We start from the raw sequence: 26770 nt of genomic DNA, 5'->3' as shown, positions 1-26770 counted from the left end.
GTAGAGATACTACCCATGACTGTATTTGTAGAGATACTACCCATGACTGTATTTGTAGAGATACTACCCATGACTGTATTTGTAGAGATACTACCCATGACTGTATTTGTAGAGATACTACCCATGACTGTATTTGTAGAGATACTACCCATGACTATATTAGTTATTGACAGATACATGGTTGATGAATTAGTTCCTTTAAAAAGGCCTGTGGCTTTCACCAAGGGCCCGATATCCCGACATAAATTGTCAGCATGCTTCAGTTAGTCTGGCGCCTAGCCGAGCCAAAGGAGTGAGCTCGCATACTCCCTTAAAATACCTTCGCTTGATAAAATAGTACTGTTTGTCCATTTTGAGACACTGTAGCCAGTATAATGTACACCATCTTAGAATGAATCTAAGATAACTCAAGAAATCTTTCATTAATTCATACGTTTTTTGCTGAAGTAATCTTAGTCGCATAATTTTACATCTAAGGTGTTGCAGTATTTTTCAATAAAAGAAATGTGCATGAAAATGGATTATCTCTCATTGAATGACAACAAAGCCTTATTAAAGAATCCCTACGGTTGACTATTCAACTATGAAGGGGTGTAAGACTTTGGCTCCGAACTTCAGCTTGTCTTGTTGTTTTTTGTGTTTGTGTGTCTGAACAGCCGGAAAAAAAAAACTCACCGAAGTTCAAAACAACATCCTGTATGTTCTGACCACCATGACACTAACATCCTGTATGTTCTGACCACCATGACACTAACATCCTGTATGTTCTGAATGTTCAAAACAACCCCCTAAAAAAGTCACAAAAAAGTCATCTTAATATATGCAAGAAGTCTTCGGCTAGAAAGCATGCGGACTCCTTTCCAAAATTACGCCTCTCCTACGTACGCCTCTCCTACGTACGCCTCTCCTACGTACGCCTCTCCTACGTACGCCTCTCCTTGTGCACGCGGAATAAGTCTTAATTCAACCACTGAAAACACTCCCCCTTTTCAGTACATTTAACTTAAGCCATCCCTTTAAATGCGGTGTGCCTTTAAATAGAATTTTAATGAACAGACTAGAATACATCGAGAGAACGGAATTCTGAAAATAGTGATCAATGAAAGAATGCCATCTACCAACTGGTAGATTTAAATACCAGTTGGTAGATGGCACTGCGCCTTAGACCACTGTGCGAGAGGTGTCACTACAGTCCCTGGTTCGAATCCAGGCTGCATCACATCAGGCCGTGATTGGGTAGGCCGTCATTGTAAAATAAGTATTTCTTCTTAACTGAATTGCCAGGTGGAATATATATATATATTTTTTTTAAATGTAATTTTGGAAGGTGGAAAAAAAGTGGACAATAAGGGTTGAACAATAAGGGTTGAACAATAAGGGTTGAACAATAAGGGTTGAACAATAGTCCTATAAATCTACTCTAATTCTCAGTAATTATGGAACTGTTCTCTCGTAAGTCGTGAACCGTGCGCCAGGCTCCAGGTTTAACCTGCTAAGTGTGGTCTGAGTTCCATAATGATTCTAACAGACAACGTGTCCCAAATTATTACACAACGACAACCTAATATAATCCACTAATGCTAGCGAACCTATAGGAATCCTTTCTGAATCACTGTCAGGATAATATAGGAGACTACCTAAACCATTTAAACTGGATCAACCAGTAACGGTAACTAAAAGATTTGATTGGTTTAGAAAAATGTCTGTTATTTATCTTTATACAGCATAAGATTAGTTAATCGATCAATGTACATGCAACAATACAGATATTGAAAACAATCCAGAAAAATCTACCTGCAGATGATAATTCTGGGAAATACACTCTTGTAAAAAAAGGTGGTATCTCGAACCTAAAAGGGTTCTTTGGCTGTCCCCATAGGAGAACACCTTTTGGTTCCAGGTAGAACCGTTTTGGGATCCATGTAGAACCCTTTCCACAAGAGGCTTGTGGAACCCAAAAGGGTGTTACTTGTTACTCCTTTGGAACCCTTTTCTCTAAGAGTACGGGATATGGAGGTGGATTCTATGGCTCGTTACCACAGCCACAGGACCAGGAGATTAGCGGTTACTGGTTAGAGGTTAGCGTCTCCAATGGAGAAGCTAGGCTAGCCGCTACCAGAGCCATAGGCCTCCAGTGGGGAAGCTAGGCTAGCCGCTACCAGAGCCATAGGCCTCCAGTGGAGAAGCTAGGCTAGCCGCTACCAGAGCCATAGGCCTCCAGTGGAGAAGCTAGGCTAGCCGCTACCAGAGCCACAGGCCTCCAGTGGAGAGGTATTCCACCTCTTTAAGGAATACCTAGGATAGGATAAAGTAATCCTTCTCACCCCCCCCCCCCTTAAAAGACCTAGATGCACTATTGTAAAGTGGCTGTTCCACTGGATGTCATAAGGTGAAAGCACCAATTTGTAAGTCGCTCTGGATAAGAGCGTCTGCTAAATGACTTAAATGTAAATGTAAATGTAAATGTAAGCTAGCCTTGCCGCTACCAGAGCCACAGGCCTCCAGTGGAGAAGCTAGCCTAGCCACTACCAGAGCCACAGGCCTCCAGTGGAGAAGCTAACCTAGCCACTACCAGAGCCACAGGCCTCCAGTGGAGAAGCTAGCCTAGCCACTACCAGAGCCACAGGCCTCCCGTGGAGAAGCTAACCTAGCCACTACCAGAGCCACAGGTCTCCAGTGGAGAAGCTAGCCTAGCCACTACCAGAGCCATAGGCCTCCAGTGGAGAAGCGAGCCTAGCCACTACCAGAGCCACAGGCCTCCAGTGGAGACGCTAGCCTAGCTGCTACCAGAGCCATAGGCCTCCAGTGGAGAAGCTAGCCTAGCCGCTACCAGAGCCACAGGCCTCCAGTGGAGAAGCTAGCCTAGCCGCTACCAGAGCCATAGGCCTCCAGTGGAGAAGCTAGCCTAGCCGCTACCAGAGCCACAGGCCTCCAGTGGAGAAGCTAGCCTAGCCGCTACCAGAGCCATAGGCCTCCAGTGGAGACGCTAACCTCTAACCAGTAACCGCTAATCTCCTGGTCCGTGCAGGCAGAATGAGGTATTAGCTCTTTGTTAGCAGATGAAGATAGGATTAAGATCAGAGGGGTTTAGCAGCAAACAACCTGCTTTTCATTGTGTGATCACATCTCTCCAGGGAACGACCAGCAAGCGAAAAAACAACGTATTCTCATTGTTCAATCCCATCGTTCCAGGGAAGGACCACGAAGCAAACAACCTGCTTTTCATTGTGAGATCACATCGCTCAAGGGAAGGAGACCACAAAGGAAGGATCAGCATCATCACAAACAACATGAGAGCTTTCCAAAGCGCTATTCTTCTCCTCGTCTCCCTACTCTTTCTCATTAACGACAGTAAGCACTATTTTGGTTCTCTGGTTCTGGCTTTAATACTGGACAATTTGGGACAATGTATTCAATCTTGATCTCTATATCTCTCTTGTCTCCACTTTCCCCTCTTATTTTTAGCTTTTTTTTTATCTTCTATCCATCCAGCTTTTCTTTTTCATTCTTAATCCATCCTCTTTTATTCATGCCATTTCACTCTTCCTCCTTTCTCAAACTTATTGTTCCCTTTCTTCCTCTTCCTCCTTTCTCAACCATATTGTTCCCTTGTTTCCTCTTCCTCTTCCTCCTTTCTCAAACTTATTGTTCCCTTGTTTCCTCTTCCTCTTCCTCCTTTCTCAAACTTATTGTTCCCTTGTTTCCTCTTCCTCTTCCTCCTTTCTCAGCCTTATTGTTCCCTTGTTCCCTCTTCCTCCTTTCTCAAAGTTATTGTTCCCTTGTTTCCTCTTCCTCCTTTCTCAACCATATTGTTCCCTTGCTTCCTCTTCCTCCTTTCTCAACCATATTGTTCCCTTTCTTCCTCTTCCTCCTTTCTCAAACTTATTGTTCCCTTGTTTCCTCTTCCTCCTTTCTCAACCATATTGTTCCCTTGTTTCCTCTTCCTCCTTTCTCAAAAATATTGTTCCCTTTCTTCCTCTTCCTCCTTTCTCAATCGTATTGTTCCCTTTCTTCCTCTTCCTCCTTTCTCAAAAATATTGTTCCCTTTCTTCCTCTTCCTCCTTTCTCAACCATATTGTTCCCTTTCTTCCTCTTCCTCCTTTCTCAACCATATTGTTCCCTTGTTTCCTCTTCCTCTTCCTCCTTTCTCAAAGTTATTGTTCCCTTGTTCCCTCTTCCTCCTTTCTCAAAGTTATTGTTCCCTTGTTCCATCTTCCTCCTTTCTCAAAGTTATTGTTCCCTTGTTTCCTCTTCCTCTTCCTCCTTTCTCAACCATATTGTTCCCTTGTTTCCTCTTCCTCCTTTCTCAAAGTTATTGTTCCCTTGTTCGCTCTTCCTCCTTTCTCAAAGTTATTGTTCCCTTGTTTCCTCTTCCTCTTCCTCCTTTCTCAACCATATTGTTCCCTTGTTCCCTCTTCCTCCTTTCTCAAAGTTATTGTTCCCTTGTTCGCTCTTCCTCCTTTCTCAAAGTTATTGTTCCCTTGTTCCCTCTTCCTCCTTTCTCAACCATATTGTTCCCTTGCTTCCTCTTCCTCCTTTCTCAACCTTATTGTTCCCTTTCTTCCTCTTCCTCATTTCTCAACCATATTGTTCCCTTGTTTCCTCTTCCTCCTTTTTCAACCATATTGTTTCCTTGTTTCCTCTTCCTCCTTTCTCAAAGTGATTGTTCCCTTGTTCCCTCTTCTGTCTTCTGTTTCTTCTCCTTTCTTCTTCCTCTTCTTCTTCTTCCAGACTGTATCTCTCGCTCCTGGCCCTCTCTCTTGCATAACCTCTTCCAACTTCCAGAAACTGTTGCTTCTGACTTGTTCTCTTGTCTTTTACCCCTTTCCAGCCTGATCTATTCCACCGCTGTTGTCCTTTTCAATCACACCCTTTTAATTCATCTTCATACTCTTCTAGCACCTCGCTACTGTACTAATTGGGATTGAGGTAATGGACTAATTGGGATTGAGGTAATGGACTAATTGGGATTGGGGTAATGTACTAATTGGGATTGAGGTAATGGACTAATTGGGATTGAGGTAATGGACTAATTGGGATTGAGATTGGGATTGAGGTAATGGACTAATTGGGATTGAGGTAATGTACTAATTGGGATTGAGGTAATGGACTAATTTGGATTGAGGTAATGTACTAATTGGGATTGAGGTAATGTGCTAATTGGGATTGAGGTAATGGACTAATTGGGATTGAGGTAATGGACTAATTGGGATTGAGGTAATGGACTAATTGGGATTGAGGTAATGCACTAATTGGGATTGAGGTAATGTACTAATTGGGATTGAGGTAATGTACTAATTGGGATTGAGGTAATGTATTAATTGGGATTGGGGTAATGTACTAATTGGGATTGAGGTAATGGACTAATTGGGATTGAGGTAATGGACTAATTGGGATTGAGGTAATGGACTAATTGGGATTGAGGTAATGTACTAATTGGGATCGAGGTAATGGACTAATTGGGATTGAGGTAATGGACTAAATGGGATTGAGGTAATGTACTAATTGGGATTGAGGTCTTGTACTAATTGGGATTGAGGTAATGTACTAATTGGGATTGAGGTAATGGACTAATTGGGATTGAGGTTTTGGACTCATTAGGATGCGAATGTGTATGTGTGACAAACACTGTACCATTGTTTAAGGTTTAATCGTTGTTCTGTGCAATGGCAGTTAAGTATACAAGGTCAGAAACACAGACTGAGTGGACAAAACATTAAGAACGCCTGCTCTTTCTATGACACACAGACTGAGTGGACAAAACATTAAGAATGCCTGCTCTTTCCATGACACACAGACTGACCAGGTGAATCCAGGTGAAAGCTATGATCCCTTATCGATGTCACCTGTTAAATCCACTTCAATCAGTGTAGATGAAGGGGAGGAGACGGGCTAAAGAAGGATGTTTAAGTCTTGAGACAATCGAGACGTGGATTGTGTATGTTTGTCATTCAGAGGGTGAATGGGCAAGGCAAAAGGTGGCTTTGAAAGGAGTATGGCGGTAGGTGCCAGTCACAGCAGTTTGAGTGAGACAAGAACTGCAACGCTGCTGGGTTTCTCCCGCTGAACAGTTTCCTGTGTTTATTAAGAATGGTCCACCACCAAAAGGACATCCAGCCAACTTGACACAACTGCGGGAAGCATTGGAGTCAGCATGGGCCAACATTCCTGTAGAACTCTGTCAACTCCTTGTAGAGTCCACGCCACGACAAATTGAGGCTCTTCTGAGGCCAAAAAGGGAGAGTGGGTGCAACTCAATATTAGGAAGGTGTTTTGAAGCAGACTGACTACTGGGCTGGGGTTCAGTAACTATAGGTCGGACTCCTGTAGTCTACTCCGAGAAACAAGGCGCTGAGGCCCCACACGTCTGGGTGGTGTGTGATGCTCCTCTGTCCTTATATAACTGCGCAAAGCCTCACTGACCTGGTAAGCTACATTGGCTAGTTACGTTACATTGGCTAGTTACGTTACATTAGCTAGTTACGTTACATTGGCTACATTTACATTACATTTAAGTCATTTAGCAGACGCTCTTATCCAGAGCGACTTACAAATTGGTGCATTCACATTATGATATCCAGTGGAACAGCCAACTTTACAATAGTGCATCTAAAACTTTTAAGGGGGGGTGAGAAGGATTACTTTATCCTATCCTAGGTATTCCTTAAAGAGGTGGGGTTTCAGGTGTCTCCGGAAGGTGGTGATTGACTCCGCTGTCCTGGCGTCGTGAGGGAGTTTGTTCCGCTAGTTACGTTACATTGGCTAGTTACGTTACATTGGCTAGTTACGCTACATTAGCTAGTTACGTTACATTGGCTAGTTACGTTACATTGGCTAGTTACGTTACATTAGCTAGTTACGTTACATTGGCTAGTTACGTTACGTTGGCTAGTTACGCTACGTTGGCTAGTTACGTTACATTAGCTAGTTACGTTACGTTGGCTAGTTACGTTACATTGGCTAGTTACGTTACATTGGCTAGTTACGTTACATTGGCTAGTTACGCTACATTAGCTAGTTACGTTAAATTGGCTAGTTACGTTACATTAGCTAGTTACGTTACATTGGCTAGTTACGTTACATTAGCTAGTTACGTTACATTGGCTAGTTACGCTACATTAGCTAGTTACGTTACGTTGGCTAGTTACGCTACATTAGCTAGTTACGTTACATTAGCTAGTTACGCTACATTAGCTAGTTACGTTACATTAACTAGTTACGTTGGCTAGTTACGCTACGTTCCTGACGTCTGGTGTCGTTCTGTTTAAAATAACGAAACGAGACAGAGTTAAGTCTGACGTTTACTTTGAATCAAATCTCTGATTACAACGTAAATACAATGATGATATCACCTTTCTGACAGTACAGTCAGCATTGAGCACGTCACAACATGTATCATCAACTTAAAACAGGGTGTTTACTCCTCTGCTAGTTGGACAGCTGACATGGTGTTATGTCTTTACCCTAGTCTGTAACTGGGGTGGTCCAGTCTCTACTGTCTGTAACAGGGGTGGTCCAGTCTCTACAGTACTGTCTGTAACAGGGGTGGTCCAGTCTCTACTGTCTGTAACAGGGGTGGTCCGGTCTCTACTGTCTGTAACTGGGGTGGTCCAGTCTCTACTGTCTGTAACACGGGTGGTCCAGTCTCTACTGTCTGTAACAGGGGTGGTCCAGTCTCTACTGTCTGTAACTGGGGTGGTCCAGTCTCTAATCTACTGTCTGTAACAGGGGTGGTCCAGTCTCTACTGTCTGTAACAGGGGTGGTCCGGTCTCTACTGTCTGTAACAGGGGTGGTCCAGTCTCTACTGTCTGTAACAGGGGTGGTCCAGTCTGTACTGTCTGTAACTGGGGTGGTCCAGTCTCTACTGTACTGTCTGTAACAGGGGTGGTCCAGTCTCTACTGTACTGTCTAACAGGGGTGGTCCAGTCTCTACTGTACTGTCTAACAGGGGTGGTCCAGTCTCTACTGTCTGTAACATGGGTGGTCCAGTCTCTACTGTACTGTCTGTAACAGGGGTGGTCCAGTCTCTACTGTACTGTCTGTAACAGGGGTGGTCCGGTCTCTACTCTACTGTCTGTAACAGGGGTGGTCCAGTCTCTACTGTCTGTAACACGGGTGGTCCAGCCTGTACTGTCTGTAACTGGGGTGGTCCAGTCTCTACTGTACTGTCTGTAACAGGGGTGGTCCAGTCTCTACTGTACTGTCTAACAGGGGTGGTCCAGTCTCTACTGTACTGTCTGTAACAGGGGTGATATAGTCTCTACTGTACTGTCTAACAGGGGTGGTCCAGTCTCTACTGTCTGTAACATGGGTGGTCCAGTCTCTACTGTACTGTCTGTAACAGGGGTGGTCCAGTCTCTACTGTACTGTCTGTAACAGGGGTGGTCAAGTCTCTACATTTCATTATAGTACAACGGTTTGATTTGTCTAATCTTAGCAATTTCTTCTTAGCTAGCTACATAGCCGTCTTTGTATCAAAGATAATTGCGTAATTATCGTATTTCGTCGTCCTAACGTAGTCTTCACTGCTATCTGCCCAGCAGCTAGCCAGCTAGCTAACGCCCACCGTCTACATAGCCGTCTCTGTATCAAAGATAATTGTGTAGATAATTGTGTAGTCTAGAGCGATTTTCTAGGTTACCTAGCCAGCTATTGTCGTTCTTTTAACGCAACGTAACGTAATCAACACTGCTAGCTAGCAAGCTAGCCCCTGAATCAACAACGCAGCCACTGCCAGCTAGCCTACAAAGTCAACAACGCAGCCACTGCCAGCTAGCCTACTTCAGCAGTACTGTATCATTTTTAATCATTTTAGTCAATAAGAATTGCAGCACTGTAGAAACTATTACCCTCAACTGAACGACTTGATTAGTGTAGTGTTAGCTAGCTACATATTTGTCTTTGCTGTCTTCGTATCCAAGATAATTGTGTAGTTAGAGTGTGTAGTTTTTAGAGTGATTATCTTAATTTACCGAGGTTAGCTAGCCAGCTATTTGTCGTCCTTAACGTAGGAGACACTGCTAGCTAGCCAACAGCTAGCCAACGTCTACCGATTAGAACTCAACAACCCGGTCGCATTCCGCCTCGCTCCACAGGTAGTATCACATTTTCATTTCATTTCATTACAGTACAACGGTTTGATTTGTTTGATCGTAGCTAGCTACATAGCTAGCTACATAGCCGTCTCTGTATCAAAGATAATTGTGTAGTCTAGAGCGATTTTCTAGGTTACCTAGCCAGCTATTGTCGTTCTTTTAACACAACGTAACGTAATCAACACTGCTAGCTAGCCAGCTAGCCCCCGAATCAACAACGCAGCCACTGCCAGCTAGCCTACAAAGTCAACAACGCAGCCACTGCCAGCTAGCCTACTTCAGCAGTACTGTATCATTTTTTAATAATTTTAGTCAATAAGATTCTTGCTACGTAAGCTCAACTTTCTGAACATTCGAGACGTGTAGTCCACTTGTCATTCCAATCTCCTTTGCATTAGCGTAGCCTCTTCTGTAGCCTGTCAACTATGTGTCTGTCTATCCCTGTTCTCTCCTCTCTGCACAGACCATACAAACGCTCCACACCGCGTGGCCGCGGCCACCCTAATCTGGTGGTCCCAGCGCGCACGACCCACGTGGAGTTCCAGGTCTCCGGTAGCCTCTGGAACTGCCGATCTGCGGCCAACAAGGCAGAGTTCATCTCAGCCTATGCCTCCCTCCAGTCCCTCGACTTCTTGGCACTGACGGAAACATGGATCACCACAGATAACACTGCTACTCCTACTGCTCTCTCTTCGTCCGCCCACGTGTTCTCGCACACCCCGAGAGCTTCTGGTCAGCGGGGGGTGGTGGCACTTGGATCCTCATCTCTCCCAAGTGGTCATTCTCTCTTTCTCCCCTTACCCATCTGTCTATCGCCTCCTTTGAATTCCATGCTGTCACAGTTACCAGCCCTTTCAAGCTTAACATCCTTATCATTTATTGCCCTCCAGGTTCCCTCGGAGAGTTCATCAATGAGCTTGATGCCTTGATAAGCTCCTTTCCTGAGGACGGCTCACCTCTCACAGTTCTGGGCGACTTTAACCTCCCCACGTCTACCTTTGACTCATTCCTCTCTGCCTCCTTCTTTCCACTCTTCTCCTCTTTCGACCTCTCCCTCTCACCTTCCCCCCTTACTCACAAGGCAGGCAATACGCTCGACCTCATCTTTACTAGATGCTGTTCTTCCACTAACCTCATTGCAACTCCCCTCCAAGTCTCCGACCACTACCTTGTATCCTTTTCCCTCTCGCTCTCATCCAACACTTCCCACACTGCCCCTACTCGGATGGTATCGCGCCGTCCCAACCTTCGCTCTCTCTTCCCCGCTACTCTCTCCTCTTCCATCCTATCATCTCTTCCCTCTGCTCAAACCTTCTCCAACCTATCTCCTGATTCTGCCTCCTCAACCCTCCTCTCCTCCCTTTCTGCATCCTTTGACTCTCTATGTCCCCTATCCTCCAGGCCGGCTCGGTCCTCCCCTCCCGCTCCGTGGCTCGACGACTCATTGCGAGCTCACAGAACAGGGCTCCGGGCAGCCGAGCGGAAATGGAGGAAAACTCGCCTCCCTGCGGACCTGGCATCCTTTCACTCCCTCCTCTCTACATTTTCCTCTTCTGTCGCTGCTGCTAAAGCCACTTTCTACCACTCTAAATTCCAAGCATCTGCCTCTAACCCTAGGAAGCTCTTTGCCACCTTCTCCTCCCTCCTGAATCCTCCTCCCCCCCCTCCTCCTCTCTGCAGATGACTTCGTCAACCATTTTGAAAAGAAGGTCGACGACATCCGATCCTCGTTGCTAAGTCAAACGACACCGCTGGTTCTGCTCACACTGCCCTACCCTGTGCTCTGACCTCTTTCTCCCTCTCTCTCCAGATGAAATCTCGCGTCTTGTGACGGCCGGCCGCCCAACAACCTGCCCGCTTGACCCTATCCCCTCCTCTCTTCTCCAGACCATTTCCGGAGACCTTCTCCCTTACCTCACCTCGCTCATCAACTCATCCCTGACCGCTGGCTACGTCCCTTCCGTCTTCAAGAGAGCGAGAGTTGCACCCCTTCTGAAAAAACCTACACTCGATCCCTCCGATGTCAACAACTACAGACCAGTATCCCTTCTTTCTTTTCTCTCCAAAACCCTTGAACGTGCCGTTCTTGGCCAGCTCTCCCGCTATCTCTCTCAGAATGACTTTCTTGATCCAAATCAGTCAGGTTTCAAGACTAGTCATTCAACTGAGACTGCTCTTCTCTGTATCACGGAGGCGCTCCGCACTGCTAAAGCTAACTCTCTCTCCTCTGCTCTCATCCTTCTAGACCTATCGGCTGCCTTCGATACTGTGAACCATCAAATCCTCCTCTCCACCCTCTCCGAGTTGGGCATCTCCGGCGCGGCCCACGCTTGGATTGCATCCTACCTGACAGGTCGCTCCTACCACGTGGCGTGGCGAGAATCCGTCTCCACACCACGTGCTCTCACCACTGGTGTCCCCCAGGGCTCTGTTCTAGGCCCTCTCCTATTCTCGCTATACACCAAGTCACTTGGCTCTGTCATAACCTCACATGGTCTCTCCTATCATTGCTATGCAGACGACACACAATTAATCTTCTCCTTTCCCCCTTCTGATGACCAGGTGGCGAATCGCATCTCTGCATGTCTGGCAGACATATCAGTGTGGATGACGGATCACCACCTCAAGCTGAACCTCGGCAAGACGGAGCTGCTCTTCCTCCCGGGGAAGGACTGCCCGTTCCATGATCTCGCCATCACGGTTGACAACTCCACTGTGTCCTCCTCCCAGAGCGCTAAGAACCTTGGCGTGATCCTGGACAACACCCTGTCGTTCTCAACTAACATCAAGGCGGTGGCCCGTTCCTGTAGGTTCATGCTCTACAACATCCGCAGAGTACGACCCTGCCTCACACAGGAAGCGGTGCAGGTCCTAATCCAGGCACTTGTCATCTCCCGTCTGGATTACTGCAACTCGCTGTTGGCTGGGCTCCCTGCCTGTGCCATTAAACCCTACAACTCATCCAGAACGCCGCAGCCCGTCTGGTGTTCAACCTTCCCAAGTTCTCTCACGTCACCCCGCTCCTCCGCTCTCTCCACTGGCTTCCAGTTGAAGCTCGCATTCGCTACAAGACCATGGTGCTTGCCTACGGAGCTGTGAGGGGAACGGCACCTCAGTACCTCCAGGCTCTGATCAGGCCCTACACCCAAACAAGGGCACTGCGTTCATCCACCTCTGGCCTGCTCGCCTCCCTACCACTGAGGAAGTACAGTTCCCGCGCAGCCCAGTCAAAACTGTTCGCTGCTCTGGCCCCCCAATGGTGGAACAAACTCCCTCACGACGCCAGGACAGCGGAGTCAATCACCACCTTCCGGAGACACCTGAAACCCCACCTCTTTAAGGAATACCTAGGATAGGATAAAGTAATCCTTCTCACCACCCCCCCCCCTTAAAATATTTAGATGCACTATTGTAAAGTGGCTGCTCCACTGGATGTCATAAGGTGAATGCACCAATTTGTAAGTCGCTCTGGATAAGAGCGTCTGCTAAATGACTTAAATGTAAATGTAAATGTCTATAACAGGGGTGGTCCAGTCTCTACTGTCTGTAACAGGGGTGGTCCAGTCTCTACTGTACTGTCTGTAACAGGGGTGGTCCAGTCTCTAATATACTGTCTGTAACAGGGGTGGTCCAGTCTCTAATATACTGTCTGTAACAAGGGTGGTCCAGTCTCTACTGTACTGTCTGTAACAAGGGTGGTCCAGTCTCTACTGTACTGTCTGTAACAAGGGTGGTCCTGTCTCTACTGTCTGTAACAGGGGTGGTCCAGTCTCTACTATCTGTAACAGGGGTGGTCCAGTCTCTACTGTCTGTAACAGGGGTGGTCCAGTCTCTACTGTACTGTCTGTAACAGGGGTGGTCCAGTCTCTACTGTCTGTAACAGGGGTGGTCCATTCTCTACTGTACTGTCTGTAACAGGGGTGGTCCAGTCTCTAATATACTGTCTGTAACAGGGGTGGTCCAGTCTCTAATCTACTGTCTGTAACAAGGGTGGTCGAGTCTCTACTGTACTGTCTGTAACAAGAGTGGTCCAGTCTCTACTGTACTGTATGTAACAAGGGTGGTCCAGTCTCTACTGTCTGTAACAAGGGTGGTCCAGTCTCTACTGTACTGTCTGTAACAAGGGTGGTCCTGTCTCTACTGTCTGTAACAGGGGTGGTCCAGTCTCTACTGTCTGTAACAGGGGTGGTCCAGTCTCTACTGTCTGTAACAGGGGTGGTCCAGTCTCTACTGTACTGTCTGTAACAGGGGTGGTCCAGTCTCTACTGTACTGTCTGTAACAGGGGCTCCAGTCATTACTGTCTGTAACAGGGGTGGTCCAGTCTCTACTGTACTGTCTGTAACAGGGGTGGTCCAGTCTCTACTGTCTGTAACAGTGGTGGTCCAGTCTCTACTATACTGTCTGTAACAGGGATGGTCCAGTCTCTACTGTACTGTCTGTAACTGGGGTGGTCCAGTCTCTACTGTCTGTAACAGGGGTGGTCCAGTCTCTACTGTCTGTAACAGGGGTGGTCCATTCTCAACTGTCTGTAACAGAGGTGGTCCAGTCTCTACTGTCTGTAACAGGTGTGGTCCAGTCTCTACTGTACTGTCTGTAACAAGGGTGGTCCATTCTCTACTGTCTGTAACAGGGGTGGTCCAGTCTCTACTGTCTGTAACAGGGGTGGTCCAGTCTCTACTGTACTGTCTGTAACAGGGGTGGTCCAGTCTCTACTGTCTGTAACAGGGGTGGTCCAGTCTCTACTGTCTGTAACAGGGGTGGTCCAGTCTCTACTGTCTGTAACAGGGGTGGTCCAGTCTCTACTGTACTGTCTGTAACAGGGGTGGTCCAGTCTCTACTGTACTGTCTGTAACAGGAGTGGTCCATTCTCTACTGTTTGTAACAGGGGTGGTCCAGTCTCTACTGTTTGTAACAGGGGTGGTCCGGTCTCTACTGTACTGTCTGTAACAGGGGTGGTCCAGTCTCTACTGTCTGTAACAGGGGTGGTCCAGTCTCTACTGTCTGTAACATGGGTGGTCCAGTCTCTACTGTCTGTAACAGGGGTGGTCCAGTCTCTACTGTACTGTCTGTAACAGGGGTGGTCCAGTCTCTACTGTACTGTCTGTAACAGGGGTGGTCCAGTCTCTACTGTCTGTAACAGGGGTTGTCCAGTCTCTACTGTCTGTAACAGGGGTGGTCCAGTCTCTACTGTACTGTCTAACAGGGGTGGTCCAGTCTCTACTGTACTGTCTGTAACAGTGGTTGTCCAGTCTCTACTGTCTGTAACAGGGGTGGTCCAGTCTCTACTGTACTGTCTGTAACAGGGGTGGTCCGGTCTCTACTCTACTGTCTGTAACAGGGGTGGTCCAGTCTCTACTGTCTGTAACAGGGGTGGTCCAGTCTCTACTGTACTGTCTGTAACAGGGGTGGTCCAGTCTCTACTGTCTGTAACAGGGGTGGTCCAGTCTCTACTGTACTGTCTGTAACAGGGGTGGTCCGGTCTCTACTGTCTGTAACAGGGGTGGTCCAGTCTCTACTGTACTGTCTGTAACAGGGGTGGTCCAGTCTCTACTGTCTGTAACAGGGGTGGTCCAGTCTCTACTGTCTGTAACAGGGGTGGTCCAGTCTCTACTGTACTGTCTGTAACAGGGGTGGTCCAGTCTCTACTGTCTGTTACAGGGGTGGTCCAGTCTCTACTGTCTGTAACAGGGGTGGTCCAGTCTGTACTGTCTGTGACAGGGGTTGTCCAGTCTCTACTGTACTGTCTGTAACAGGGGTGTTCCAGTCTCTACTGTCTGTAACAGGGGTGGTCCAGTCTCTACTGTACTGTCTGTAACAGGGGTGGTCCAGTCTCTACTGTACTGTCTGTAACAGGGGTGGTCCAGTCTCTACTGTCTGTAACAGGGGTGGTCCAGTCTCTACTGTACTGTCTGTAACAGGGGTGGTCCAGTATGTACTGTTTGTAACAGGGTGGTCCAGTCTCTACTGTCTGTAACAGGGGTGGTCCAGTCTCTACTGTCTGTAACAGGGGTGGTCCAGTCTCTACTGTACTGTCTGTAACAGGGGTGGTCCAGTCTGTACTGTCTGTAACAGGGGTTGTCCAGTCTCTACTGTCTGTAACAGGGGTTGTCCAGTCTCTACTGTCTGTAACAGGGGTGGTCCAGTCTCTACTGTACTGTCTGTAACAGGGGTGGTCCGGTCTCTACTCTACTGTCTGTAACAGGGGTGGTCCAGTCTCTACTGTCTGTAACAGGGGTGGTCCAGTCTCTACTGTCTGTAACATGGGTGGTCCAGTCTCTACTGTACTGTCTGTAACAGGGGTGGTCCGGTCTCTACTCTACTGTCTGTAACAGGGGTGGTCCAGTCTCTACTGTCTGTAACAGGGGTGGTCCATTCTCTACTGTCTGTAACTGGGGTGGTCCAGTCTCTACTGTACTGTCTGTAACAGGGGTGGTCCGGTCTCTACTCTACTGTCTGTAACAGGGGTGGTCCAGTCTCTACTGTCTGTAACAGGGGTGGTCCAGTCTCTACTGTCTGTAACAGGGATGGTCCAGTCTCTACTGTCTGTAACAGGGGTGGTCCAGTCTCTACTGTACTGTCTGTTACAGGGGTGGTCCAGTCTCTACTGTCTGTAACAGGAGTGGTCCAGTCTCTACTGTCTGTAACAGGGGTGGTCCAGTCTGTACTGTCTGTGACAGGGGTTGTCCAGTCTCTACTGTCTGTAACAGGGGTGGTCCAGTCTCTACTGTCTGTAACAGGGGTGGTCCAGTCTCTACTGTACTGTCTGTAACAGAGGTGGTCCAGTCTCTACTGTACTGTCTGTAACAGGGGTGGTTCAGTCTCTACTGTCTGTAACAAGGGTGGTTCAGTCTCTACTGTCTGTAACAGGGGTGGTCCAGTCTCTACTGTCTGTAACAGGGGTGGTCTAGTCTCTACTGTACTGTCTGTAACAGGGGTGGTCCAGTCTCTACTGTCTGTTACAGGGGTGGTCCAGTCTCTACTGTCTGTAACAGGGGTGGTCTAGTCTCTACTGTACTGTCTGTAACATGGGTGGTCCAGTCTCTACTGTCTGTTACAGGGGTGGTCCAGTCTCTACTGTCTGTAACAGGGGTGGTCCAGTCTCTACTGTCTGTAACAGGGGTGGTCCAGTCTGTACTGTCTGTGACAGGGGTTGTCCAGTCTCTACTGTACTGTCTGTAACAGGGGTGTTCCAGTCTCTACTGTCTGTAACAGGGGTGGTCCAGTCTCTACTGTACTGTCTGTAACAGGGGTGGTCCAGTCTCTACTGTCTGTAACAGGGGTGGTCCAGTCTCTACTGTACTGTCTGTAACAGGGGTGTTCCAGTCTCTACTGTCTGTAACAGGGGTGGTCCAGTCTCTACTGTACTGTCTGTAACAGGGGTGGTCCAGTCTCTACTGTCTGTAACAGGGGTGGTCCAGTCTCTACTGTACTGTCTGTAACAGGGGTGGTCCAGTATGTACTGTTTGTAACAGGGTGGTCCAGTCTCTACTGTCTGTAACAGGGGTGGTCCAGTCTCTACTGTCTGTAACAGGGGTGGTCCAGTCTCTACTGTACTGTCTGTAACAGGGGTGGTCCAGTCTGTACTGTCTGTAACAGGGGTGGTCCAGTCTCTACTGTCTGTAACAGGGGTGGTCCAGTCTCTACTGTACTGTCTGTAACAGGGGTGGTCCGGTCTCTACTGTCTGTAACAGGGGTGGTCCAGTCTCTACTGTACTGTCTGTAACAGGGGTGGTCCAGTCTCTACTGTCTGTAACAGGGGTGGTCCAGTCTCTACTGTCTGTAACAGGGGTGGTCCGGTCTCTACTGTCTGTAACAGGGGTGGTCCAGTCTCTACTGTACTGTCTGTAACAGGGGTGGTCCAGTCTCTACTGTCTGTAACAGGGGTGGTCCAGTCTCTACTGTACTGTCTGTAACAGGGGTGGTCCAGTCTCTACTGTACTGTCTGTAACAGGGGTGGTCCAGTCTCTACTGTACTGTCTGTAACAGGGGTGGTCCAGTCTCTACTGTACTGTCTGTAACAGGGGTGGTCCAGTCTCTACTGTACTGTCTGTAACAGGGGTGGACCAGTCTCTACTGTACTGTCTGTAACAGGGGTGGTCCAGTCTCTACTGTACTGTCTGTAACAGGGGTGGTCCAGTCTCTACTGTACTGTCTGTAACAGGGGTGGTCCAGTCTCTACTGTACTGTCTGTAACAGGGGTGGTCCAGTCTCTACTGTACTGTCTGTAACAGGGGTGATACAGTGAACAACACATTTGTGTTGTTGTCTTCAGATAACTGTTAGATGCCTCACTCTGACCTGGTAGAGTCATCCCTGGCTGTTTTCTGTACCTGCACGCTGCTTAGTTAACGTCTCAGCAGTCAAAACGAGTTGCAGCGATGTCATTACAACATATTTGTGATGACTTGGTGATGTCATGGTCAGGTTGAATGCTGCTTTGTAAGCCGATGTTTTGGAAATACGTTTTATTTGGTTGGATGGATGTGATGGCCTTATACGAACGGAGCGTATGGCTGCGTTGTAACGCTTGTCTTCGTCCTCCTCAGACGAGGAGTAAGACATGTCAGACCAATGCGCAGCGTGGTAGGGTGTCCATATTGTATTTAATACGAATACTGAACACTTGAACAAAAACAATAAAAACGACAAAAAACGAACAGTCCTGAACGATGAAGCAAAACACAGAACAGAAAATAATCACCCACAACTCAAAGGTGAAACCAGGCTACCTAAGTATGGTTCTCAATCAGGGACAACCAGGCTACCTAAGTATGGTTCTCAAACAGGGACAACCAGGCTACCTAAGTATGGTTCTCAATCAGGGACAACCAGGCTACCTAAGTAGGGTTCTCAAACAGGGACAACCAGGCTACCTAAGTATGGTTCTCAATCAGGGACAACCAGGCTGCCTAAGTATGATTCTCAATCAGGGACAACCAGGCTACCTAAGTAGGGTTCTCAATCAGGGACAACCAGGCTACCTAAGTATGGTTCTCAATCAGGGACAACCAGGCTACCTAAGTATGGTTCTCAAACAGGGACAACGGTTGACAGCTGCCTCTGATTGAGAACCATACCAGGCCAAACACAGAAATCCCAAATTATAGAAAAAAGAACATAGACTGCCCACCCCAACTCACGCCCTGACTAAAACAAAGACAAAACAGAGGAACTAAGGTCAGAACGTGACATGCAGGTAAAGGCTTCTGTATTGGGTTGTCTATGCTGGGTATGTTGTCTTTGTGTTCTCTATGCTTGGCGCATGTATCATAACTCATTGCAGAGAATTGTGAGAAGTGAGTGTACTGTAGATAATACTGTATATAATACTGTAGATAATACTGTATATAATACTGTAGATAATACTGTATATAATACTGTAGATAATACTGTATATAATACTGTAGATAATACTGTATATAATACTGTAGATAATACTGTATATAATACTGTATATAATACTGTAGATAATACTGTATATAATACTGTATATAATACTGTAGATAATACTGTGGGCATTTAGTTTTATGTCTGTGTTTTTTAACAACAGTACTGTAACATGTCTCCTCAGGCCAGTGTTGAATCCACCGTTAATCGTGTAGTCCTCTCTCTCCTCCTCTCTCTCTCTCTCTCCTCCTCTCTCTCTCCTCCTCTCTCTCTCTCTCCTCTCTCTCCTCCTCTCTCTCTCTCTCTCTCTCCTCCTCTCTCTCTCCTCCTCTCTCTCTCTCTCCTCTCTCTTCTCTCATATCTCTCTCTCCCTGCCTCTTTCTAATGCTTTCATTCTCTCTCTCTCTCTCTCTCTCTCTCTCTTCCTTCCCCTCTCTCTCTCTCTCTCTCTCTCTCTCTCTCTCTCTCTCTCTCTCTCTCTTCTTCCTCTCTCTCTCTCTCTCTCTCTCTCTCTCTCTCTCTCTCTCTCTCTCTCTCTCTCTCTCTCTCTCTCTGTCTCTCTCTTTATCCTCCTCTCTCTCTCCTCTCTCTCTCATCTCTCTCTCGTGTCTCTCTCGTGTCTCTCATATCTCTCTCTCCCTGCCTCTTTCTAATGCTTTCATTCTCTTCCTCTCTCTTCCTCTCCTAATGTTCTCTGTCTTCCTCTCTTTGTCCAGGTGAAGCCCTACAATGCTATACCTGCATGGGTTCTAGTGATGAAGACTGCAATCGTCAGGGCTCAAAAACCTGTCCAAGCTACTCTGACGCCTGCGCTGTAGTACGAGGACACGGAAGTGAGTTAAACAGTGAGTGTGTCATCTACAACTCTGGTACCCTGCAAACCATGACCCATTTATGTAGTATACATGGGTTAAATGTACTGGGTTCATACACTGCATGTTACGTGAGTAAGTGTGTGTGTGTGTGTGTGTTTGCACATGTGTCCTGAGTGTGTCTGAGGACATGACAGACTGTTCTGTCTGGACCCCCAGCCCAGACACAGCAGGGAGTTGGGGGAAGTCCCAGCGGGGACATGAAGAGATAACAGAGACTTACATTTAGGGTCTTAATTAGGATGATTATATGTTTGTTGATGTCGTTGCAACATTTTGGTATCCGTCCCGAAATGACCAGTTTCCTCAGAAATCCAGGTTGAATGATCCCTGGAAGTAGGAAAGAATGAGCAGGAAATGCTGTACGAGAAACTGGATCTCTGGAAAACTTGGGAATTTGGGGAAAATGTTATGAATTTTTGCAAACCTAGTTCAGAAATTATGAAATTATGAAATCAAACTTAGTCCAGATCTGTGTGTCTCGTCTGGTCCCAGATCTGTGTGTCTCGTCTGGTCCCAGATCTGTGTGTTTCTGGTCTGGTCCCAGATCTGTGTGTCTCGTCTGGTCCCAGATCTGTGTGTCTCGTCTGGTCCCAGATCTGTGTGTTTCTGGTCTGGTCCCAGATCTGTGTGTCTCGTCTGGTCCCAGATCTGTGTGTCTCGTCTGGTCCCAGATCTGTGTGTTTCTGGTCTGGTCCCAGATCTGTGTGTCTCTGGTCTGGTCCCAGATCTGTGTGTCTCGTCTGGTCCCAGATCTGTCCATATAGTTGCTTGTGAAAGTTTCCACCCCCTTATCATTTTTTCCTATTTTGTTTCCTTCCAACCTGGAATTAAAATAGATTTTTTTGGGGGGGTTTGTATCATTTGATTTACACAACACTTTGAAGATGCAACATCTTTTCTATTTTATTCTAAAAAATGTTTTATTGTGAAATAAGACAAAAAAAACACAGAAAACTTGAACTATCCCCCCAAAGTCAATACTTTGTAGAGCCACCTTTAACAGCAATTACAGCTGCAAGTCTCGGGGTATGTCTCTATAAACTTGCCACATCTAGCCACTTGGATTTTTGCCCATTCTTCAGGGCAAAACTGCTCCAGCTCCTTCAAGTTGGATGGGTTCCGCTGGTGTACAGCAATCTTTAAGTTATACCACAGATTCTCAATTGGATTGAGGTCTGGGCTTTGACTAGGTCATTCCAAGACATTTGCATTTTCTCCTTAAACCACCCAAGTGTTGCTTTATCAGTATTCTTAGGGTCCTTGTCCTGCTGGAAGGGGAACCTCCGTCCCAGTCTTAAATCTCTGGAAGACAAACATGTTTCCCTCAAGAATTTTAGCACCATCCATCATTCCTTCAGTTCTGACCAGTTTCCCAAGTCAATGCCAATGAAAAACATCCCCACAGCATTATGCTGCCACCACCAAAAAAGCTCAATTTAGTCTCATCTGACCAGTACCTTCTTCCATATGTTTGGGGAGTCTTCCACATGCCTTTTGGCGAACACCAAACTGCTTATTTTTGTCTTTAAGCAATGTCTTTTCTCTGGCCACTCTTCCGTAAAGCCCAGCTCTGTGGAGTGTACAGCTTATAGTGGTCATATGGACAGATACTCCAAGGTCTCTTTGTTGCCTCTCTGATTAATGCCCTCCTTGCCTGGTCCGTGAGTTTTGGTATCGGCCCTCTCTTGGCAGGTTTGTTGTGGTGCCATATTCTTTCAATTTTTTAATCATGGATTTAATGGTGCTTTTGTGGGATGTTCAAAGATTCTGATATTTAAAAAAAAACTCAAACCTGATCTGTACTTCTCCACAACTTTGTCCCTGACCTGTTTGGAGAACTCCTTGCTTGGTGGTGCCCCTTGCTTAAAGGTTTTGCAGACTCCGGGCCTTTCAGAACAGGTGTATATATACTGAGATCATGTGACAGATCATGTGACACTTAGACTGCACACAGGTGGACGTTATTGAACTAATTATGTTACTTCTGAAGGTAATTGGTTGCACCAGATCTTATTTAGGGGCTTCATAGCAAAGGGGATGAATAGACTTTTCTTTTTTTTTTCTTTCATTTCACTTCTGGCCAGCAGCTAATGGGGATCCCTAATAAATACAAATGCAAATACCTGCAGGCATTATGTAAAATGTTACCCTGTGTATTAACAAAGGCATTTCAATGTTTCTCTCTCTTCTCCCTCTGCACTCTCTCGCCCCTGCTCCCTCTCCATTCATACTTTGTCTCGCTCTCGCTCTCTCTCTTTTTTTCTCTGTCAATATCTCTCCTTCTCTCTCTCTCTTTCTCTGTATCTCTTTCTCTTTCTGTCTCTCTCTCTGTTTCTCTCTTTCTTTTTCTCTCTCTCTCTCTCTCTTTCTTTGTCTCTTTCTCTCTCTTTCCCTCTGTCTCAATTCTCTCTCAGGCGGAGTGATGAAGTCCTGCTCCTACAAGTCTTTCTGTAGCCAGGCCAACAGTCAGGGTTACCGGTCACCAGGGGTCAGAGTTCACTGCTGTTTCTCGGATGACTGCAACGTGACAGGAAACGTATCCAAGCTGGAAGGAAGTCTCAGCTACCTGTTGCTCCTCCTTCCCCTGCTCCTCCTCTGGATCTAAAACTAAACATATAACCCAGTAACTAAACCCAGCACAAACCCCCCACCTACCTCCCTACTCTACCCTAAAACTAAACCCAGCACAAATCAACAGCCATGCCAACTACCCCAGCTACCTCCCTACCCTACCCTACCCTACTCTAAAACTAAACCCAGCACAAACCAACAGCCATGCCAACTACCCCACCTACCTCCCTACCCTACTCTCAAACTAAACCCAGCCCAAACCAACAGCCATGCCAACTACCCCACCTACCTCCCTACTCTACCCTACTCTCAAACTAAACCCAGCACAAACCAACAGCCATGCCAACTACCCCACCCACCTACCTCCCTTCCCTACCCTACTCTAAAACTAAACCCAGCACAAACCAACAGCCATGCCAACTACCCCACCTACCTCCCTACCCTACTCTACCCGACTCAAACCCCACCTCTCCAAGCCTCAGCTACCATCCCCACTCTGGCCGACTACGCCATATAACTCTGCCTATCTAAAGTATCTAAAGTAACACACAATAAAATAACCATTGATATCACCATATAACCAACCCAGAACAACCCAAACCAACCTAACCTACAACAAACCCAAACCCGAACAACCCCAAACCAGAACAGCTCCAAACCAGAATAACCTCAACTCAGAACAAACCCAGAGCAACCCCAACCCAGAACAACCCCAACCCCAACTCAGAACAAACCCAACCCAGAACAAACCCACCCAGAACAAACCCAACCCAGAACAAACCCAACCCAACCCAACCTACAACAAACCCAACCCAAACCAACCTAACCTACAACAAACCCAACCCAGAACAAACCCAACCCAACCCAAACCAACCTAACCTACAACAAACCCAACCCAGAACAAACCCAACCCAAACCAACCTAACCTACAACAAACCCAACCCAAACCAAACTAACCTACAACAAACCCAACCCAAACCAACCTAACCTACAACAAACCCAACCCAAACCAACCTAACCTACAACAAACCCAAACCAGAACAAACCCAACCCAACCCAAACCAACCTAACCTACAACAAACCCAACCCAAACCAACCTAACCTACAACAAACCCAACCCAAACCAACCTAACCTAAATCCAGTCATGCCAACTAACTACCCATATCTACTGTACCCGCCACTCCCAATCTAAGTACGGTCAACTATGTAATCTAACTCCTCGCCATCCAACATTCCCAGCCTTATAGGAAACCCATATGCTTCAGCAACACCTTCTCTAGCCTCCACCTACAGCTCTTCATCCTTATAGCCTCCACCTACAGCTCCTCAAGACACGCAGACATAATTTTAGCCTCCACCTACAGCTCTTCAAGACATGCAGACATCCTTGTCCCATCCTTCTCTAGCTAATTCCTTCACAATCCTTCACTCTAACCCAAACCCTGTCCCACACCAACATTTCATTTATTTTATTCCTCAAACAACAGCAACACAAACGGCTGATAAATCATGCTTGTGCATGTGTGCACAATATAAAGTGTCATGAGATGGGTTGTAACTAAAGATCTGGACCGGTTCTAATCTGGTACTCCTAAAGATGATTGGCTGGACGTACAGGTGTTCAAGCCAATCACAGTCCATCTCACTATTTATCAGGTCTGAATGTATTTTGGAACTATGGGATTGAAGGAATTTAACCTGGTCCAAGATGTGTTTGTGCTGTCTTGCCAACCTCCCATGGCCGTTGTCACGAGTTGGCAAGACATTCGTTTCGGAAATCCCAGACCCAGGGCAGATTCTCTTGGTTGTTGCAGAGAGAGTCCTCTTCAGAGAGACATCTCTCCCAACAAATCAAGAGTCTGGGTCGGCGGAGTTTAAATGTGGGTGGGAATTGTGCTGTTTACACTGAAGGCAACAAGCGGATAAAGTCAGTGACATGAGAAAGCTGGATGTCCCAGCTCTGTCCTGTCTTCTATGCCAAGCTGACATTGTGCTGTTTACACTGAAGGCAACAAGCGGATAAAGTCAGTGACATGAGAAAGCTGGATGTCCCAGCTCTGTCCTGTCTTCTATGCCAAGCTGACATTGTGCTGTTTACACTGAAGGCAACAAGCGGATAAAGTCAGTGACATGAGAAAGCTGGATGTCCCAGCTCTGTCCTGTCTTCTATGCCAAGCTGACATTGTGCTGTTTACACTGAAGGCAACAAGCGGATAAAGTCAGTGACATGAGAAAGCTGGATGTCCCAGCTCTGTCCTGTCTTCTATGCCAAGCTGACATTGTGCTGTTTACACTGAAGGCAACAAGCGGATAAAGTCAGTGACATGAGAAACCTGGATGTCCCAGCTCTGTCCTGTCTTCTATGCCAAGCTGACATTGTGCTGTTTACACTGAAGGCAACAAGCGGATAAAGTCAGTGACATGAGAAAGCTGGATGTCCCAACTCTGTCCTGTCTTCTATGCCAAGCTGACATTGTGCTGTTTACACTGAAGGCAACAAGCGGATAAAGTCAGTGACATGAGAAAGCTGGATGTCCCAGCTCTGTCCTGTCTTCTATGCCAAGCTGACATTGTGCTGTTTACACTGAAGGCAACAAGCGGATAAAGTCAGTGACATGAGAAAGCTGGATGTCCCAACTCTGTCCTGTCTTCTATGCCAAGCTGACATTGTGCTGTTTACACTGAAGGCAACAAGCGGATAAAGTCAGTGACATGAGAAAGCTGGATGTCCCAGCTCTGTCCTGTCTTCTATGCCAAGCTGACATTGTACATGTACAGAGGTGTAAGAACATCGGTACTTTGTGGGAGGCAACCTGTCTTTCTAGAGAGACTAGCAAGGCAGCTCAAACATATCTAGGTCCAGGCTACTAGACCAGCTGAAGCAGTTTTCAAATGGAGCGGCTAAGGTTTATTTTATTTTATTGGGGGGTTGACTGGGCACCACGGATTTTCAGCTGCTGACTTTGCATTATTTCCTTCTTTTTTTTTTGTTTCTTTTTTTACAGTTAGCCACTGTTAGTGTGCTTCAAGTGGGGGAGGGAGGGAGGGAGGGAAGTGTGCAGAACAAAAATATAAAATATAAAATGCAAGTTTCAAAGATTTTACTGAGTTAAGGAAATCAGTCAATTGAATTGCCTGATCAGTCAACTTGGATTTAGGCCTACCCACTTGGGAACCAGGCCCAGCCAATAAGATTTTGTTTTTCCCCCACCAAAAAGGGCTTTATTACCGACAGAAATACTCCTCAGTTTCATCAGCTGCCCGGTTGGCTGGTCTCAGATGATCCCACAGGTGAAGAAGCCGGAAGTCGAGGTCTTGGTGTAGTTACATGTGGTCTGCGGTTATCAGGCCGGTTGGACATACTTCCAATGCTTTTCTCGAGACCCGTAGTCATCCACAACGGCAAAACAACAAGGCACAGGTACTCACACGACCAACGGACATTGTAACAATAATCGACAGGACAATGGTGAACAAAGTTCACAGGTATACAATTACTAATCAAATGGGAATAGGGATCCAGGTGTGCGTAATGACATTTCCGGAGGGATCCGTGACAGCGACATGTTTTAGAGTGGCTTTTTAGTGTCCCCAGCACAAGGTACACCTGTGTAATGATCATGTTGTTTAATTCGTTTCTTGATATGCCACACCTGTCAGATGGATGGATTATCTTGGTAAAGGAGAAATGCTCACTAACAGGGATGTAAACAAATTTGTGCACAAAATACGTTTTTTTGTACGTATGGAACATTTCTAGGACACTTTACATGTTGCGTTTATATTTTTGTTCAGTTTAGAAATAAAATAGAAAAATAACATTTGCGAGACAAGGTGAAGAAATGAGAGATGAGGGAAGGAGAGATACGGTGAGGGAAGGAGAGATGAGGTGAGGGAAGGAGAGATGAGGTGAGGGAAGGAGAGATAAGGAGAGATAAGGAGGGTAGGAGAGAGAAGATGAGGGAAGGAGAGATAAGGAGGGTAGGAGAGATAATCTGAGGGAAGGAGAGAGAAGAGGGAAGGAGAGAGAAGGTGAGGGAAGGAGAGATAAGGAGGGTAGGAGAGATAATCTGAGGGAAGGAGAGAGAATGTGAGGGATGGAGAGAGAAGGTGAGGGAAGGAGAGATGAGGTGAGGGAAGGAGAGATAAGGTGAGGGAAGGAGAGAGAAGGTGAGGGAAGGAGAGAGAAGGTGAGGGATGGAGAGAGTAGGTGAGGGATGGAGGGAGAAGGTGAGGGAAGGAGAGAGAAGGTGAGGGAAGGAGAGAGAAGGTGAGGGAAGTAGAGAGAAGGTGAGGGAAGGAGAGAGAAGGTGAGGGATGGAGAGAGAAGGTGAGGGATGGAGAGAGAAGGTGAGGGAAGGAGAGATGAGGTGAGGGAAGGAAAGAGAAGGTGAGGGAAGGAGAGAGAAGGAGAGAGAAGGTGAGGGATGGAGAGAAAAGGTGAGGGAAGGAGAGATGAGGTGAGGGAAGGAGAGAGAAGGTGAGGGATGGAGAGTGAAGGTGAGGGAAGGAGAGAGAAGGTGAGGGAAGGAGAGATGAGATGAGGGAGGGAACTCTACACCTACCCCACTGGGCACGCACTGGTTGAATAAACATTGGTTCAACGTCATTTGTCAACCTATTTTGATGTGGAATCAACGTGGACAACACATTTGGATTCACGAAAAAGGTCATCAACCAGCATCGTAACCATTGACATTTGGGTCAAATTTCAACTAAAATACAATGACTTCTTAAACTGATCAGAGACCAGGCTAGAATCTCTTATCTTTAGAACAAAGATCTTCTTCAAAAAAGAAACTCAACATTGGATAAAAAAGGACAATCGTTGGAAGAACT

At 46.7% G+C, this 26770-nt stretch overlaps 1 protein-coding gene across 1 annotated transcript; it reads left to right on the top strand.

Moving 5' to 3' along the window:
• The first annotated feature begins 846 nt into the window (after window positions 1-846).
• On the top strand, window positions 847-24926 carry LOC115124704 (prostate stem cell antigen-like). Its single transcript, XM_065008458.1, has 3 exons — window positions 847-940; window positions 19201-19329; window positions 21774-24926. Exons 1-3 carry the CDS (start codon window positions 847-849, stop codon window positions 21962-21964), a joined length of 414 nt encoding a protein of 137 aa, XP_064864530.1. The 3' UTR covers window positions 21965-24926.
• The last annotated feature ends 1844 nt before the right edge of the window (window positions 24927-26770 follow it).

This window comes from Oncorhynchus nerka, linkage group LG23 (assembly GCF_034236695.1).
Source record: "Oncorhynchus nerka isolate Pitt River linkage group LG23, Oner_Uvic_2.0, whole genome shotgun sequence".
In the NCBI taxonomy this organism is placed as follows: Eukaryota; Metazoa; Chordata; class Actinopteri; order Salmoniformes; family Salmonidae; genus Oncorhynchus; species Oncorhynchus nerka.
This window is presented reverse-complemented; position numbering and strand designations above follow the sequence as displayed.